Source organism: Anguilla rostrata, chromosome 7, assembly GCF_018555375.3.
Source record: "Anguilla rostrata isolate EN2019 chromosome 7, ASM1855537v3, whole genome shotgun sequence".
Classification (NCBI taxonomy): Eukaryota; Metazoa; Chordata; class Actinopteri; order Anguilliformes; family Anguillidae; genus Anguilla; species Anguilla rostrata.
Genome location: NC_057939.1, coordinates 31,868,663 through 31,885,834, shown reverse-complemented (window position 1 = coordinate 31,885,834; position 17,172 = coordinate 31,868,663). Strand labels below are relative to the sequence as shown.

The 17,172-nt window shown below is 37.8% G+C and overlaps 1 protein-coding gene across 5 annotated transcripts in view; it reads left to right on the top strand.

Annotated features, from left to right (window-relative positions):
• The window catches only part of tbk1 (TANK-binding kinase 1), a 251,835-nt gene that overhangs the window by 11,092 nt on the left and 223,571 nt on the right, over positions 1-17,172 (top strand). For 3 of the 5 annotated variants that reach the window (XM_064341969.1, XM_064341968.1, XM_064341970.1), the window contains exons 2-4: positions 1,665-1,768; positions 1,981-2,121; positions 14,770-14,899. In XM_064341969.1, coding sequence (XP_064198039.1) covers positions 1,682-1,768; positions 1,981-2,121; positions 14,770-14,899 — 358 coding nt within the window. In that variant the 5' untranslated portion in view covers positions 1,665-1,681. Of the gene's footprint in view, positions 1-1,664; positions 1,769-1,980; positions 2,122-14,769; positions 14,900-17,172 lie in introns of those variants that run through there. The other 2 variants (XM_064341971.1, XM_064341972.1) reach the window with 2 other exon arrangements.

Here is a 17,172-nt window from a genome sequence, read left to right as displayed (position 1 = left end):
CTTAAATTTTGATAACAAGTGAGTACTTTCCAAAAACAGGAGTAGAAATATACAAAAAATGTCATTTTCTGAGGGTACCAAAATCACCTAAGTTTTTTTGCAACTTCTTCTGGGATCAGCAGGCACATGCCACACATGTGCTTCGATAACTCAATATCGATAAATGTGATTGACTTAATAAATAAATAAAAAGTGTCATTTACGTAACAAGCAGCTTCATTTGAAAAAAACATCACACAGCAAAAAATGATAATGTAGTTTTTTTTAATTTGACTCAGAAGTTGCAAGTGGGCTTATATGGTACGTGGGCTTAATAGGGACGTTTACCCGATATTCTCCACATTTCAAAAAATTGACAAAAATATAAAGTTTGTCTCTGGATAATTCATTGCCATTTTCCATTGCTTTTCTGAAGGACACATCAACAGCGAAACATGATCTTCTCTACTTGTCACTTTAATTAATAAAAAAATGCATAAGAATGTGGGTCTGAGATATACATTTGCAGTATTACTAGTTCTACTACCAGTTAAAAATGATAAAATGTTTTACTGTGAAATTTTACTTCAAACAGCTCTGGCATGTCAGTAATCTCCCATTTCATTTGTTCATAATTTAATCATGTCTGATTAGGCTATTTATGATGGATTTTAATTACTATTACTGTAAATTACTGTAGCCTAGATCAAAACTTCCATGTAGCCTACTGTTGTAAGACAATGTACTGACCTATAAATGAAATTCATTGTTTTACTGTATTGCAAAGGGATAGGCCTACATTTATCTCATTGACAACCGATCATTCCATTTCAACCAAGATTAGGTTATCTTACATGAAATAAATGAAAAGTTTCATTAATTTGTCCATAGCCTATTTATGCACTAAAACAAACACAAAACTAAATAGCAAAAACAAATAGTCTACTATACTGACTTATCTGGTGTGTGCTTACAAATCAGTGCATGTGACCAGTTTCTCTTCCATTAATTATTTGGTATAAGACTGAATTGCACGTATACAATCTTCAAATAGCAGCAGTGTACAAAAGGTTATTGACTCTTTATGATGCGTTAAATTTATACCGACTATCCTCTAGCCTATATCCTAATGAAACTAGCATGGATTGACATTCCTATCATTGGGGAGAAAATTGTACTCACTTGTTTGCAGTACAGTCAAACATGATGCAACTCTGTCAGCCCAGGTGTCTCTTTAACTTGTGAAACTTCTTTAGTGTGATAACAGATGGACTATCGAGTTCAGTGCAATTGACCCCCTGTGCTACCTCTGATGTTATCCACTTACCGACATATAGGCTAGGTCGTGCCTTACAATAAATGTGGTACACTGACAACTTACTGTAGCTTAGTCCCCATTTTTATACGAATAAAAATGAGTTTAATTCATTTTATATTAAGGCTGTAACGTAACAAAATGTGGAAAAAGTGAAGGGGTCTGAATACTTTCTGAAGGCACTGTACCATAGCTATAAATCAGCAAATTCAGAGAGAAATGCTGTGTTTCATTTAGGAGGGTGATAAATGGTAACAATTATTGACTTAATGAGGAGAATGTCACTATTAAAGTAAAGTACATGGCTTAGAATAGTGTTTGTAAATACCTGATGAATATTATAAAATGGTGTGTTTGTGCATTTTTGCAGGTGGTTTTGAGACAGTCATGCAGAGCACAGCAAACTACCTGTGGCTTATCTCAGATCTTCTGGGACAGGGAGCAACAGCAAATGTGTTCCGTGGAAGACACAAGGTTGGTCATGTAAGAACATGTTCATTGGTGTGAGTGAGGCTAACTGGTTTCCTAAAAGAAACCATGTTTCGTTTTTGTTCTTTTTTTGTGACAAAACTAATTCACATTGTGACAATAGACAAAGTGTTGACATCCAGCCACATGAATAGTTTCACAGTATTTTCTCAGTACTCTTTTTCAGCTCAGACATTTCATGTTCTTTTTTTTGGTAGAAAACAGGTGACTTATATGCTGTGAAGGTGTTCAACAACCTGAGTTTCCTGCGCCCCCTAGATGTTCAGATGAGGGAATTTGAGGTCCTGAAGAAACTGAACCACAAGAACATCGTCAAGCTGTTTGCCGTAGAGGAGGAGGTGTGTTGTCACTGTCCTGTACTAGGGTTTGCTATCTTGGTCAGATCAGTGAGGAGGTGGGCCTTATCACCATCTCATGGGGTTGGGGAGTGTGTTATTACTGTTTCCTACAAGGGGATGTTTGTTCTCAGCATCTGGTGACGGCGGGCAAGATGTGTTTCCCCCAAATTGTGGGAGGTGTATTACCAGCATCTTTTGGGGAAGAAGGCAATGCATAATCACCATCTCATTGGGTAGAAGACGTGTTATCACCATCTCTTCAGAGTTTGAGAGGCATGTTATGAATGTCTTCAGTTAAAATCTGGAACAGATGGGATACCTGATGGCACAGTATGCAATAGTGCATATGATATGTTCCAAGCCCCATTGCCCTGTTTGACAGAAACTTACAAATTTTACTGTATGGGTCCCGCTCCTTATGAGCGTTACAAGGATTTTCCCTAACACTCATAAGGAGTGGGACCTATACAGTAAAATAAAATTGTTTTTAAATTTCTTAGACAATTTCTTAAATTTCTTAGACATTATTTTAACAGTCTTAGTGCATGGTCAATAGCGCATGGTGCAAGTGCAATTAGGGTGTGTCCAAGTCCACTGCTGGTTTAACGGCAGTTAGTTTGAGTGCAAAGTAAATCACAAGGTTCAAATCAATGGACCTTAGGGTAAAGCCATACATCATCCGATGAAATTAGCTGGCATTGCTCGTGACTCCCACAATCTGCTGCTTGTGGGCGTGTTTTTATATTTTCGGGCTGTCCGTCCGTCCATCCTTCCATCCGTCCCCATTCTTGTGAACGGAATATCTCAGGAACGCCTTGAGGGAATTTCTTCAAATTTGGCACAAACGTCCACTTGGACTCAAGGATGAATGATTAGATTTTGGTGGTCAAAGGTCAAGGTCACTGTGACCTCACAAAACACGTTTTTGGCCATAACTCAAGAATTCATATGCTAATTATGAAAAAGTTTCACACAAATATCTAATAGGATAAAATGATGAAGTGATTACATTTTATATTCAAACTGGCTACTGGTTGGCGGAGGCATACAACCGCGAGGCATTATTTCTAGTCTATTTTTAAGACAATGTTCTTTAAATGTAGCCTAGATTGGTCATATATTTTGGAAATCCCTACGCAGCAATAATTAAGGAGTCCTCCTTAACATAACTATGTGGAATGGGGAAATAAAATTTTTAACTGGAGAAAGTTTGCCTGATGGATCTTTAATCAGATTGGTTATCACACCATGTTCCCTGTTCTTCCGGTTGCTCTGCCGGCTTGACTCGCGCCACCAACTATATCCCAGCATGAAAAAATGTTTTCAACGTACAAAAATGCCAAGTTACTTTCACTTACAAAGCACTGTCTATAAATCATTACTTCAAATCTAGGCCTGCCATTAAAAGTATTGACATCAAAAATGTGCCTCATTGCATGAAACAATATTGGGTGTATCTTAGCTCACACAAATTTAATAAGCTGTATTCCAAAGCAGTGCTACCCAATATTTCCTAAATACTTTTAGAACGATATCAAGACAAGATCACTGGGTATAATAACTGGCATTTATTGTAAAGAGATATTAAAAACCACACAACTAAATAGCATAAAATAAAACCGTTTGTAATATGCATAGTGACTAAAGAGAAAGAAAGGGGTGAAGAAAGCTTTGACAAAGGAATGTGTGCGTGGTTGAACTTACGTGGCAGAGCGCACAAAGAAGTTAAGAATGAGATGCGTTCATGTGAATACACGCAGCACAGAACACAATGGAAACGGAATACGTGGCAGAGTGACCAAAGGAGGAGAATGTGTACACAAGTGCACGTATCCAGAAATGGCGACAAGCGCATATGTGAACACGTGCAAAAAATAGGAGAGGGAATAGAATAATGGCTAGCCCATTGGCAAGCCCACATGTAGTAGCCCACTATTACCAAATGAGAATCATCAGGTAATATTAGTTATTCTAACGCTGAAGACTTTAAATAGCTATATAAGGAATTTGAGCTTGGGAGAATTATAATTAGAAGCTATTTATAGATATAGTGCAATGACTATGTATAGATATAGTAATAGGCAATGGCTAGGAAGCTGGAAGCCCTGAAATTAATGGGAGGACGGAGGCAGGCTAAACACACATAAAATAATCGCTGTACAGTATGAAAAGTAACATTCAATAATAATCAATAAAAATTAAATCAACCTAAACACATTCCTTTGGCTACAATGATTTTATATGGTTAAAGTATGGTGAAAGTCCAAAGGACTAAATCAATGCCCAGATGTAGGCTATAGCCTTACTTGAGATTTAATATCAATGGATATTAAACATTGCAGTTTGTGCAAGGAGATACTGTTGATCCAAGTGTTCATCCAACCGTCGTTGGGAAAGGGAGTTTCTAAATTGGAAGCCCAGAATGCAGGTCCAGTGGAAACAACGCATCGCGATGATGCAGGATTCTGAATGTTTTAAGCAGAATAAAGGAGACAAAATGCTGGGGGGAAAATACTTTCTATAAACCCATGTGACCTAGACTTAAACCACAACAAATTATTTTTTGTTTCTTTGAGACAATTTTCTTTCGGTGCCTGACAACTGTCATAATAACCACTTTGTCTCCACCATGTGACCTGCAGGGATTTAAACTTGTATTTCACTGGTTATCCTCCACGGGTCCCCAACAGGCACTCCAACGGCAAAGTCATTAATTGTACAATTGAGTCTATAATTGAGAAATTTATTACAACAAATGAAGTGGTCTAATATGGGGAGAATCGGGAAGTAAAATGAACATGGGTGGAAGTCGGGAAGTAAAATGAACATTTAAATGCTATGAAAGAAATGCTATAGTGTGAAGAGATGCAACTTTAGACAACAGCGGAAGGTGAGCAATGACTGAGTGGTTCGAAGAGGAACAGTGGGTTCATTCCACCACTGGGGAGCAAGGGTGGAGAAGCTCCGTGGTGCAGAAGAGCAAAAACCATTCACCTGTATGGCGGGGAGTGTGAGTCGCCCAGCTGCTGCGGAGCGGAGTGGTCGAGCTGGCGTGTAGGATTGAATCTTGTCCTCTTGGTAGGTGGGGGCTAGGGGTGTAAGAAAATATCGATACACTTGAGTATTATGTTTTGCGATACTGTATCGATTCTCAAAAACACTATCGATTTTTAATTAATAGTTCACATGCAAAAATTTGTGGCAGACAGTGGTTCATTTTGTAAATGGACTGTAAATGGACTGCATTTATATAGCGCTTTTATCCAAAGCGCTTTACAATTGATGCCTCGCATTCACCAGAGCAGTTAGGGGTTAGGTGTCTTGCTCAGGGACACTTTGACACGCCCAGGGTGGGGATCGAACCGGCAACCCTCCGACTGCCAGACAACCGCTCTTACCTCCTGAGCTATGTCGCCCCCCATTTTGTGTTGTGTTTAAACCCCCGACCGCTAGATAGCAGTGTTGTAATCTATCTTAAGCCATTTGACTCTTCCACTCCAACGTAAACTGAGACAGGGGTCTCAGCAACTGCGCCTAGCAACCAAGCTTGAGCTAGCGTCAGTCAGAGCCTGAGGTAAACAGAAATTCTGCTAGCGTGTTGCGATTATACAGTGGAGGGCAACGTTTTTGAAGCCCGCTGCACCTTATGAAAGAAAAGTTAAACTAGGAACATTGGGGGTAAAGGCTTTAGAATCGCATGATCAGTCAGAGAAACACAAGACCCAAGTGAAAAACCAACAACAAACGCCTTCCACGTTCGCCCCTGCTTCGGAAGCATAAAGTGTGTCCAATTATCCCAACCTTGAAGAATGCCTTACTTGTCTACATTTTGAACAGATGTGGCTCCTGGGTAAATCTTCTATCGTTGTTTTCGTTGCAGCACTTTCGACACAAGCAATATCGGAAAAAATTTCTTCTTACCGTGAAAAGTGCCTGACCCGCTCCCATAGAAATGTATTAACACGGCGACACAATTACATCGAGAAATAATATTTTAGGAAAAAAGCACTATATTCTGTAACTGAATTTAGATCAAACCTACCATGCACAAAAATATAAAAATGCTCGTCAATCTATGTATAATGTCATCGTAGCGCGGAGTCTTTAAAACCACCCCCTTAATAAAATAAAATAGGAACTGTAGGCTAATCATTAACTTTAAATATAGGCCAGCTAGTCTGATTTTGACAACTTTGTGATTTAACTGGTTCACGTTTTAGTTTATAAAACTCAGAAGTAACTTAAACATCCACTGAGCACTAATGTCTTACTACTAGTTAAACATTTTAGTATAAATTCTGCAGCCTGCTTGAGAATGCTTGGTGTACTAAATGTTGCAAAGAAGTATAATCTGAAGTATATTTTCCTGATGTGTAGGGCTATACTTGTTCAAAAGTGAACAAAGTAGGCTTTCTTATTTTAAGAGCTCCAGTCCTGTAGAAAAATTCCACAATGCATTATGCTGCGTCCTCAGCGTGATTAGACTTTAGTGGATATGCTTCGACCCACATCGTTTTGTGGGTTTTCTTCTTTCATAGTAATTTTCCTTCATACTTTTTTGCCAGTATGGCTGTGAAATAGGTATTAAATTCTATTCAAAGTGGTCTTAAAAAGGTCATAAACAGTCTTAAATTTAACTTGTTGAAATCTGCAGGAACCCTGCTCAGACAGGAAGTACCGTAAGGGGGCACCGCTAATGTTAGCATTAGAAAAAAATGGCAATATATATATAGTCTATAGTAAATTTTAAGCAGGGAATTTCAATATCCGATGAATAGTGCCTTTTTAAATCTAAAGCTGGGATTTTTCTTTGTCCAGATATGATAGCCTACTGGTCTGATGATTTTACTTTTCATGCCAATCCAGGTACGATTTTACTTGATTTTTGAAATAGTTACACACACTACTGGGAAAAAACTAGTAGCTAGCTCTTCCCAACTGGCCTACTATATATAGAACATTACTGCTCTTCAAAAAATGTTGAATAGTAGTTGTGCACAATATTATTAAGCAGACTCAATACAAATGTTACATTTACTTAATTAAATTATGGACAGTATGTAGGTACCATGGACTACAAAAGACACAAAACTCCAAAGCCTATATGTCCCCCTCAAGAGACTTATTTAACCATGCCTCCTACCACAGCTTTCCTTTTACAGTATTGGCTTACTGTAAATTTGAAACGCGCAACCTTCAATAAAGGTTGCCGTTGTTTCATTCTCTCTGTTTTATTTTCCTCTCCCTCGAGTGGCCACCCTTCTCCCATTTCCCTCTCGCGTGGATCCACATGCCAGGAAGAGTTTGCAAGGCCTGCAATGAGCAAGGCGCGCATACTCTCGGCTACTGGCTGCGGGAGGAACAAGGCGCTCCAAAGCGCTCCTATGATTAGCGGTGGCCAAAGAACCAGGAGAGCCATGCACAACCAATGTATCCTGCAGAGCAAGTCCCACGAGGCAAGTGACCTGCGACAAGGATCAGGCTGCGTGTTTTGGAATCAGAAAAGGACAAACGGCTTCCCCTTTTCACCACAACTCCCATAGACTTCGGACTGGAAACCAGGAAACACTATAACACCCAACCCAAAGCAAAGGACGGTAACTCTGGGCATAGCATAATTAGGAACGGACTGAATATAGTTATTTATGACTAAATGTGCCCAGCATTCCAAGGCTTGTTGTAAGATTCAGTAGCCAATCAGGACTTGAATACAAGTTTTTTGTAGAGTGCAAAAACCTTGATATTATTTATTTTGATTTAATTTCTTTTGTTGTTGTTGAAATGTGCCCAGCATTCCAAGGCTGTAAGAATCAGTAGCCAATCAAGACTTTTTTCAAGTTTTTTGTAGAGTGCAAAAACTTTGATATTATTTATTTTAATTTAATTTAATTTATTTTGTTGTTGATGAAACCACAGCATTCCAAGACTGTACATTGTTGTCAGATTCTTTGTAAGACTCTGCTATGCTGTAAATAGTGGTTGATTTTTTAAAATGTGTGTTGAATAAATGACTTATTTATAACTACATTCACATTACATAGTCATATTTTCAAATCTCCAGTCAGCTTTTGGCACTGGCTTAATGTAGGGCCCTATGGAATCTGTGTTATAGCTTTTCTAAATTCTCAATTCCGCGATTCCGTCCGTGATTCTGTTATCACAGAAACTATAGGGCCCTATCTTAATGCTGCCATCAGTCTGTCTCTAGCCTGCGCCGGGCCCCCATCAAAAAAGCCTTGCCACCGGGCCTAACAACTTTTCTGGGGGAAACCCTGCCATTCGGTATTTCGCACACTTGTTACAGGTGTATTATAATATATAATATAATTACGAACAACATACATTTATTGGCATAGTAGCCTATGTAGTACAATAGTGTAGTACGGCAGTGTAGTACAATGGGTAAGGAAGTAGTCTTGTAACCAATAGGTCACTGGTTCGATTCCTGGGAGAGAGCGCATTATTTGAGTGTTGCCGAATATGGTATTTGTATTTGGCATCATCCCTAGTAAATACTATATCGTCTTCCTTCCATGACTTTCCTAGATATTTGGGCTGAAAATAACTGCGTTTTTTAATTTGAAGAAAAATAATTCTCATTAGACTCGTAAAAAAATACAGACAGTTTGTGTTATTTTTCACAAATCCCCCTGCCAGACACCAACAGGTACTTTTAACCAGGTGTGAATATGTTGCTGTCTACTCCGGCACGCTATTCAGCAATTGAATGACCTGTGCTTTGTTACGAATTTCCAATAAAGCAGTTTTCCATCAAATCTCATTTTGCACATATAATCACATAGAATTCATTCACTGCAACTGTGATGAAGTTGATAAAGCCTTCAGGGCAGGGATGAATAATTGTGGATGCTACAGTTATAGAAATGATAGGCTAAGAACTATGTGGTGATAACGCCACCCACATACTGTCAAGTTTTCACTGAAACTGAGAATATGAACAAACTGAATAGAATAACTACATAACAACTGTATGAAATAGGCTATAACCGATTTGTGTGAATGTGGTCCCAGCAACCACCAAAGCAGCGGGTTATCTGTGGAATTGATAAGAGGACAGCGATGGTGTAAAGGCGCGCTTCCAGGAGAAAGGAGGAAGAAATGTGCTGAATGACCGAACTGAAGAAATTACTGGTAAAAAAAATATTGCACTTTGTATTTCTTTTACTACTTTTACATTTTGTGTTTTGTGATGCTCATTTAGCACTTTTCTCAGTTTTCCCCTAATATGCCTCGATACATTTTCCCTTAGTCTATATAACAAAACTGCTATAATTTAGATATACAAATGTTGAGATTGATTCAGTTGTGCCCTCTGTATATGCTTTCGTAGTCTTTATTAGGTCGCTGCTGGTGCAGAAATTGAAAAAAGTAAAAACTAAAAAACAGCCTTTATAGAGTTAGAACATTACAGGTTGTTGGCTAATGACACACCCAGCACTGGCTCATGTGGCTATAGAATATCTGACCTGCCCCCAAGGACATTTTCCTTCAAGCAACTCTTCAGAATAGCCAGGTGTTGTGTCTCCCAATCGCTCTAGACTGCTCCAAGCTCATGTGCAAGAGCTTGTCTTTACAAAATACAACTTGGGGAAGTTTTAGTAAAAGTATAATAGCTGAAGGTGTATTCCACCCAGGAAAGCTTTTTTTGATTTTTTTCTTTAACCTCTTAAGGCACAAGCCAAATTTTGCCAATCCTTGCCCATTTAGGGGGTACCCTATTTAAAGCTTTATAACTCCAGACGTGAACACCACAGAGACTTGAAAAATGGCTTAAATGAAGCAAGACATTTGTACAATTTACAATACTAACACAGATTAGTTTATATTCATAATTTTGGAAGAAATAAAGTGCCACAAATGCAATTGTTTTGACAAAAAATCCAAAATAAATTTGCACTTTTTAAGTTTGCAATGAAATACTGCGAGATTGAATATATGCAGGAGGTTAAACTATACATGTGCTAGGTCAAAAACGTCTTGACCACAAGTTCATAAAATCTAAGGGTGGATATGTAGAACTACTATAGATGTATGAAGCAAAAACTAAGCAGTGTACCCAGCATCTCCAAATCTATCCAAAATGTCTAAATTATGCATTGCTGTAAATCATAACATATCCATGTATTTCACTACAAATCAACTGTTTTGACTCAAGAAAATCACTGTTGCATAATTTTCAAATGGGAATTACAAGCTTTCAGTCAGTACAGTGGTCTAAAATAGCTAGGTGTCCAGAAACATATCCAAAATCTCTCCAAAATTGAATAAAATGCTTTTTGTCCATTATAAAGCATATAAACGAGCCCCTTATGAGGGTTTAAGATGAAACATTGCTATCAGATTTAAAAAATAATGCTAAAACATTGTCACACAATGCGGTACAGTACCTAAATGTGTAATAATTAACTCGTGTGTATTTCTATACTCTGTACTCTCGTATGTTTTCTTGTATGGGGATGAGACAACATGAAAACAATTTTCACCCGTCCACCACGTTTTGGCAATGTTCCAGCTATGACGTCATCACTGTTGCATGCTTCACAAAAACTATTACACTTCCGTTCTAACGCTTACATTACAGTGTAAAATATTTACATTATATAACACCACTAACCTATTTAAAGATACTCAATTTCAAAAATAACGTATATAACCGAAATATTTTGAACGGTAATACTTACATAGCAATGATGAAATCTCCTCTATGTTCAGTAGATAGAGACAGAGACGGTATCAATGATATTGTTCTATTCGCTTCTGTTTTGCTCCAGAAAACGATGTCAGCTAGGTCTATCAGCAAACATATGGTTTAGCTATGTTCAGAAGTCCTCAATAATAATAGTATTTTCCAAGAAATTACGAAATATCCTTGAACACGTTTCGTTAGGTGCATCGTATTTATCTGCTAACAGAGTGATTGCGTAAGTGAATGCTATGCTAAGAATATTTTCTGTTACGCTGACCTATAAAACGCTATTCCAAAAGCAGAATTAGACATGTTATACATCGTTAGAAAGCTTATACTCTCGCCTACCGAATAAATGAATTGTAAATCAAGTCAGACTGTACTAAAAAGGACGACGACGCCGTAAACAACAGGTGTGGTGTTACGCACAGCTATTTTTGAAGATACCCAGGCGTCACAGATGCGCCTATATTTCCCAAACGGATTGTCCAAGACAATATATGACCACGCAGTCTCAAAAGGGACATCTCTACACGTAAAACCAACAGTAAGGTTTTATATTTATTCAATATTTAGTCCCAGATATTGACTGTAGAATGACATGGTATCATTTTTAAAAACTTTTTCTCGTTTATTTCGTTATTCAGTGAGCAACGTTTTCACTGCTGTATAGGCATATCTTAGTGCTATTGTCGGGTTTATCTTGCTGCTATGACGGAATACGATTTTTTAGTGGTGAAAGAATATTTTTATTAATGCCAGGATAGACAATATTGTCCATTATGTCAAGGGTGGGGGTGTTTTTAGATGAGACTGCAGGGAGGGGTGCGTGTTAAATGAACGACCGGAGCGACAATGGTGGGGCTGCGAAACTCCGTTTTCGGCATAGTTGTCATGTATCGTCTACTAATGAAACTGAAACAACTCGTTTCTTCATCTCACACGTTGGTTGCAGTAGCACCGAATGTTTGACTTTAGTAATCTAGGCACGCGGGCGTGCCCACCACTAGGGGCAATGCGCTAAGAGGTTAATTTACCCAAGCTTATGCAAATCAAACAAACAGGTAAAATGGGGCTTCAACAAATAGGGAGGAACAAGTATTCACAACCAAAGTCAACAAAACATTTAGCCTTGCATTCTGTAGTTTTTTATTTCATTAGGGGTTCACTGCATAGAGTAGTTAATAATGAAGATGATGAACTATTTTTTTTAAAGTATAAAAGCATTTTTTCAGTTTATAATTGACTTCAGTGTCACTCAGATAGGGGTGGTGGTGGGGTTCATACAGTTCTTGCAGCCCTGAAAATTACATTCCAATGATCACAGATTGCATTAAAATTTCAGATCACAAGGAATATTTTTGTGCGGCATATAGCCACACAGGGTCTCTTACTGTTTAAGCCACAGAACATTCAAATGAGAGAAAACTTTTCAAGACATCCCAGTTAGAAGACTTCTAGAGTGACCCTACTTGCCTCCTACAGTACTGTGCAAAAGTCTTAGGCACCTGTAAAAAAAAATGCTGTACAGCTAAGATGCTTTCAAAAATAATGAAATGAAAGGTTATAAATATCGAAAAAATAATATAAAGAGCAGTAAATAGTTAAAAACTAAATAAAATAAATGTTTGGTGTGACCACCCTTCGCCTTTAAAACTACATCAATTCTCTTAGGTACACTGTCCTGCAGTTTTATAAGAAAATCAGCTGGTAGGTTGTTCCAAGCATTTTGGAGAACTTGCCACAGTTCTTCTGCAGATTTTGGCTGTTTCGCTTGCTTCTGGCTCTCCAGGTAATCCCAGAGACCCTTGATCAAGTTTTTATCTGAAAAATAGTCTATTACTTAAAATACAAATGTATCTGTAAAATTTCATTTTTTGGAAAATTCATGTTTGGAAATCTTAAATTTGCTCTTTACTACTGACACACTAATGCAGAAAACAAAAAATAAATATCTGAGACCAAATATATACTATATATTATATGTAAAAATCTAGGGTGCCTAAGACTTTTGCACAGTACTGTACTTGCCCAAGGATGTTTACTTGGATATTTGTGGAGTGAGGAGGGGGACAGAGAATAAACGGTTTCATTCCTATGGTCACACAAGTTATATTGTCTGTTTCTCAAAAGTTATCATCTAAAAACTACATACCCAACAATGCCAAAATTCATTGTAACTGAAATGTTTTTTCCCCACTTCATTGTTTTGGTTTTGACTTCTGTTGATAAAAGAGGTGACAGAGGAAAAAATATAGAAATAAATACATTATTTTTTAAACAAAAGTATATTTAAAGGTGAAAAATGATACTGTTTTGATATTTATATTATATTTCTATTATCCCACAAGGTCTATCAAAACATCAGTCTGTCTGATGTCTGAAAGTTTATTTAGGGGGAAAAAATCTTACAATATTGCTAGCAAGTGAGAGAAATAGAAATATCATGCCTTGCACCAATAGATTTTAGGGAGGAACTCCAATCCAGTGTGCCACTTTTTCCAATAGGCCTATATTATTGTATTGGTTTACACAGAGTATTTGGAGTGGGATTATCTTCACCAAGATTAGGTTAGAGAGTCTGTAGGACATGATCTGTCATAAACAATTGTCAACATTTTGAGACGTATTAATTTTGAGGAGAAATTCCAATTCGTTTTTCAATAGGCCTTTATTGATTAATAAAATTTGGTCAGAGAACCTGGTCTGTCAGAAACATGTATCAAAAGGAGAAATCTAAAATCTAAAATGTCACTTTTTTCAAATGGACTGCATTTATATAGCGCTTTTATCCAAAGCGCATTCCAATTGATGCCTCTCATTCACCCATTCACTCACACTCACACACCAACGGTGAAAGGCTGCCATGCAAGGTACCAATCAGCTCGTTGGGAGCCATTAGGGGTTAGGTGTCTTGCTCAGGGACACTTCGACACTCCGACTGCCTGACAACCACTCCTGAGCTATGTCGCCCCGACATAGGCTTATTATTTTCAATAAGCTTATATTACTTTACATATAAAGTTTATAAAGTTTAGGGCTGGGTTATTTAAAAACGCTACCGTAATATTTTACTCAAATTAGTTCTTCAGGATCTGGTTTGTCATCAACAAATGTAAAAAGGAACTGCAAAAAGAGAAACTGCAATCCAAAATGTCATTTTTTTCAATGGGCCTCTCTATGCCTTTACATAGAAAGTGGGATTAGTTCAAAGTTTTTTCAACCCGTCTTATTTTCATAGTATTTTCCATCATTCCTATCAGCTCTGATAACATTTTATGCCGCTGCTTAATTGTTTCGGGTTTTTTAGAGGTTTCCTTTCCATGTCTAGCTTTACAACTGTGTCTATGCGGCATATTAAGATACAAGTCCAATTAATCTAAACCTCTTCTTTGGATGTGAAAACAAATGTAAAAGTTTGCCAAAAAGTAAAAGTATAAAGTAAAAATAATATTAAATATTAATTCAAGGGCCGTCTGGGTAGTGTAGTGTAGAGGTATAAGCACTCGCCTACCACCACAGACACCCGGGTTCAATCCCCGGCAGCGGTACTTTCGACTTGGTCAGACGTTCCTACGAACACAATTGGCAGTGTTCGCGGGTGGGAAGTTGGTGAGGTTATCGTTGCATTAGCGACTCCTACTGGTTGGCCGGGGCACCTATTCAGCAGGGAAGGTATCTGGGGGATCACGTTACGCTCTCCCAGTGAAACTCCTCACTGTCTGATGAAAAGAAGTGGCTGCGACTCCACATGTATCGGAGGAGGCATGTGGTAGTCTACACCTTCGTCAGACCAACCAGTCGCATCGACCAGGACTGTGATACACACGGGGAATTGGTATAACGACTAAAATTGGGGAGAAAATGGCAAAAAAAAAAAAATATTAATTCAAAATATTGCTGATAATAATTGTGTATCTGCTCTGTGGTTATTTCCCCAGACAAACACAAGACACAAGGTGCTGGTGATGGAGTACTGCCCATGTGGCAGTTTGTACACAGTGCTGGAAGAGTCTTCAAATGCTTATGGGCTTCCTGAGGATGAGTTTCTCATTGTGCTACAGGACGTAGGTGAGGGTATCCAATATTCTCCAAAGAACACAAGATTGGCCATACAAGACATTCTTGTTTACAATTCATACAACCCCCATGTCATACTATACAAAGTTTGCATGTACATCACGTTTACATTCAAACCATGTCCCAAATAATGGTCCTTATTCTGGTTAGGGTCATATTCCAAATTTGTGGTTTACATGCATCATGAAAGAAATCATACACTTGTATTCCTGTATTCAGAGTGAGCTGAATATTCCATTTATGTTCTTCGGTTAGTGCTAAAGGTCAGCACCCTAGTAATTATTTCATGTGCATGAAGTGTTGAACATGTTCTGGTGTGAGCCACAAATACTGACTTTGCCTTAAAATTAGGGCTGTCCATGTGTATTTCTAATTATGGTGGATCGGAGCAAAAGATTTTAAGCTGTGACAGATGTATCTGAAGCTTGAAAAAACGGATCTTAATTAGAGGCTTTATTTTCATGTTCATAAAGTGGTTTGCTCATTTCTTCTTCCACATGAACATTCTGTACGCCAGTTGTCCTACAACTTTTCAGCAAATAACTTTGAGTTTGGTTTAGTTGCTTATGCAAATAGTGCCAGTATTTTTTAGACATTTACGATTACACATCGGATCATTTCCCATTGATTAACATGTTCAAAATGTGAACAACACTACAATCGGTCGCTGCCACTGCCATAGGTACAGTCTCTTTGTCTCACTTTTGCAAAGCTTCTAATGGACACATTCTCTGGCAATAGGTGGGTGATGTTCACAGCAGCAACGTTAGCAACAGTAAAGTGCATTCAAGTAATATTAATTTTCAGTTATAATTCATGCCAGCTAACGCATGTATTTCAGTAGTGACCATAATGTTAATTACTATCAGATATTGACACTCAAAACGTGTTAAAATTGATTCTCCTGTTATCTGTTCAACATATGCGATTTTGAGTGAAGAAAATTTGTTTTTGGGGCATAGATTATGTGTTCAGAACATCAAAAATGTGCAATTTGAGAGGTTTTTTAACATCTTGGAAAATCCCTTGTAAAATTTCACTGTTTTTAGATATCTACACACTTATTTGTAGTGGTGGGAAAGAGGTTGGGGGTGAATTTTGTGTAATGAATACCACAGGGGTGTGGCTATGGGTGGGCCTGGCTAGGCCTAGGCCCACCCACTTCTTGCTTAGGCCCATCCTAGGGTGCAACTCGCATGATATCTTTTAGCAATAACAGCAAAAAAAAACCAACCAAAAAAAAACACGCAGAGTTGTTACTTTGAGAGCGTAATTTCCCTGCTGATACGATACCCCTCCTCCTACGTAGCCTAATGAAAGCATTGTCATCTATTCAGCATCTGTTCAATCAAGCTCATCCAAATTCAGTGTGCGGATTGCACGAATACAGTACTAGGCCCGCCCTCCCAACTTTGATGGGTGAAAGTGACGGTTTTAATTTCAAGCCTAATTTCATGTCGCACACGTAGCGTCATTGAAATAAATAAATAAATACATACGCACATTTTTTGCCACATTTAATTATGTAAGCTCACATTTTATGATGTATTTATTCATTTATTTTTGTCCGAAATATTCCTCCATACTATGGAGTCCATAGCCGAAAGACTAAGTGAAAGGGACGAAAATGCCAACAAGCTTTGATTAATTCTCCTGGCTTTAAACGTTCTTTTATCTTATCCAAGAAAAAAACGAACTTTCAAGTCAGGAATTCTGGTAACAATTTCGGTAGCCTATATAACCTATCAAATAGCAACATGTTCTTTTATATTTCGACTAAAATTTTCATTCATTTTCAGCAGCTGATTTATGAGACTTCCTCAAGCCGATATGTTTTGAGCATATCAATTAGTTTACGTTACTTGTAATGTTAGTTGTTTAACACGATCTTTAAGTCTAATAATAATGACAAATCAGTATTACTGTAAATAAACCTGGCAAAAAAACATCCACATAAGTAGGCAAAACTAAATAGATAAACACAGGGGCCTTTCTAGGATTCAAAGACATCAGGGGCTTAGCCCGAAGGGGAGATTTAAACAAGTTTTTGAGGCCCGCAAATTTTTTGGGGCCATTTATTATATTATTACACATACAAACATTACTGTAGATTACAAAAAATATTAGTGACAGTGCTATACTAATCTGGCTAGTATAGGGATATAATGTTGAATTAATGTAATATGTATGTATGTGGCTATATTGCAAAGCAGAATGAAGACAGCTAGATGGAGTTACATAATTAATGTAACTGGTTATGTTAC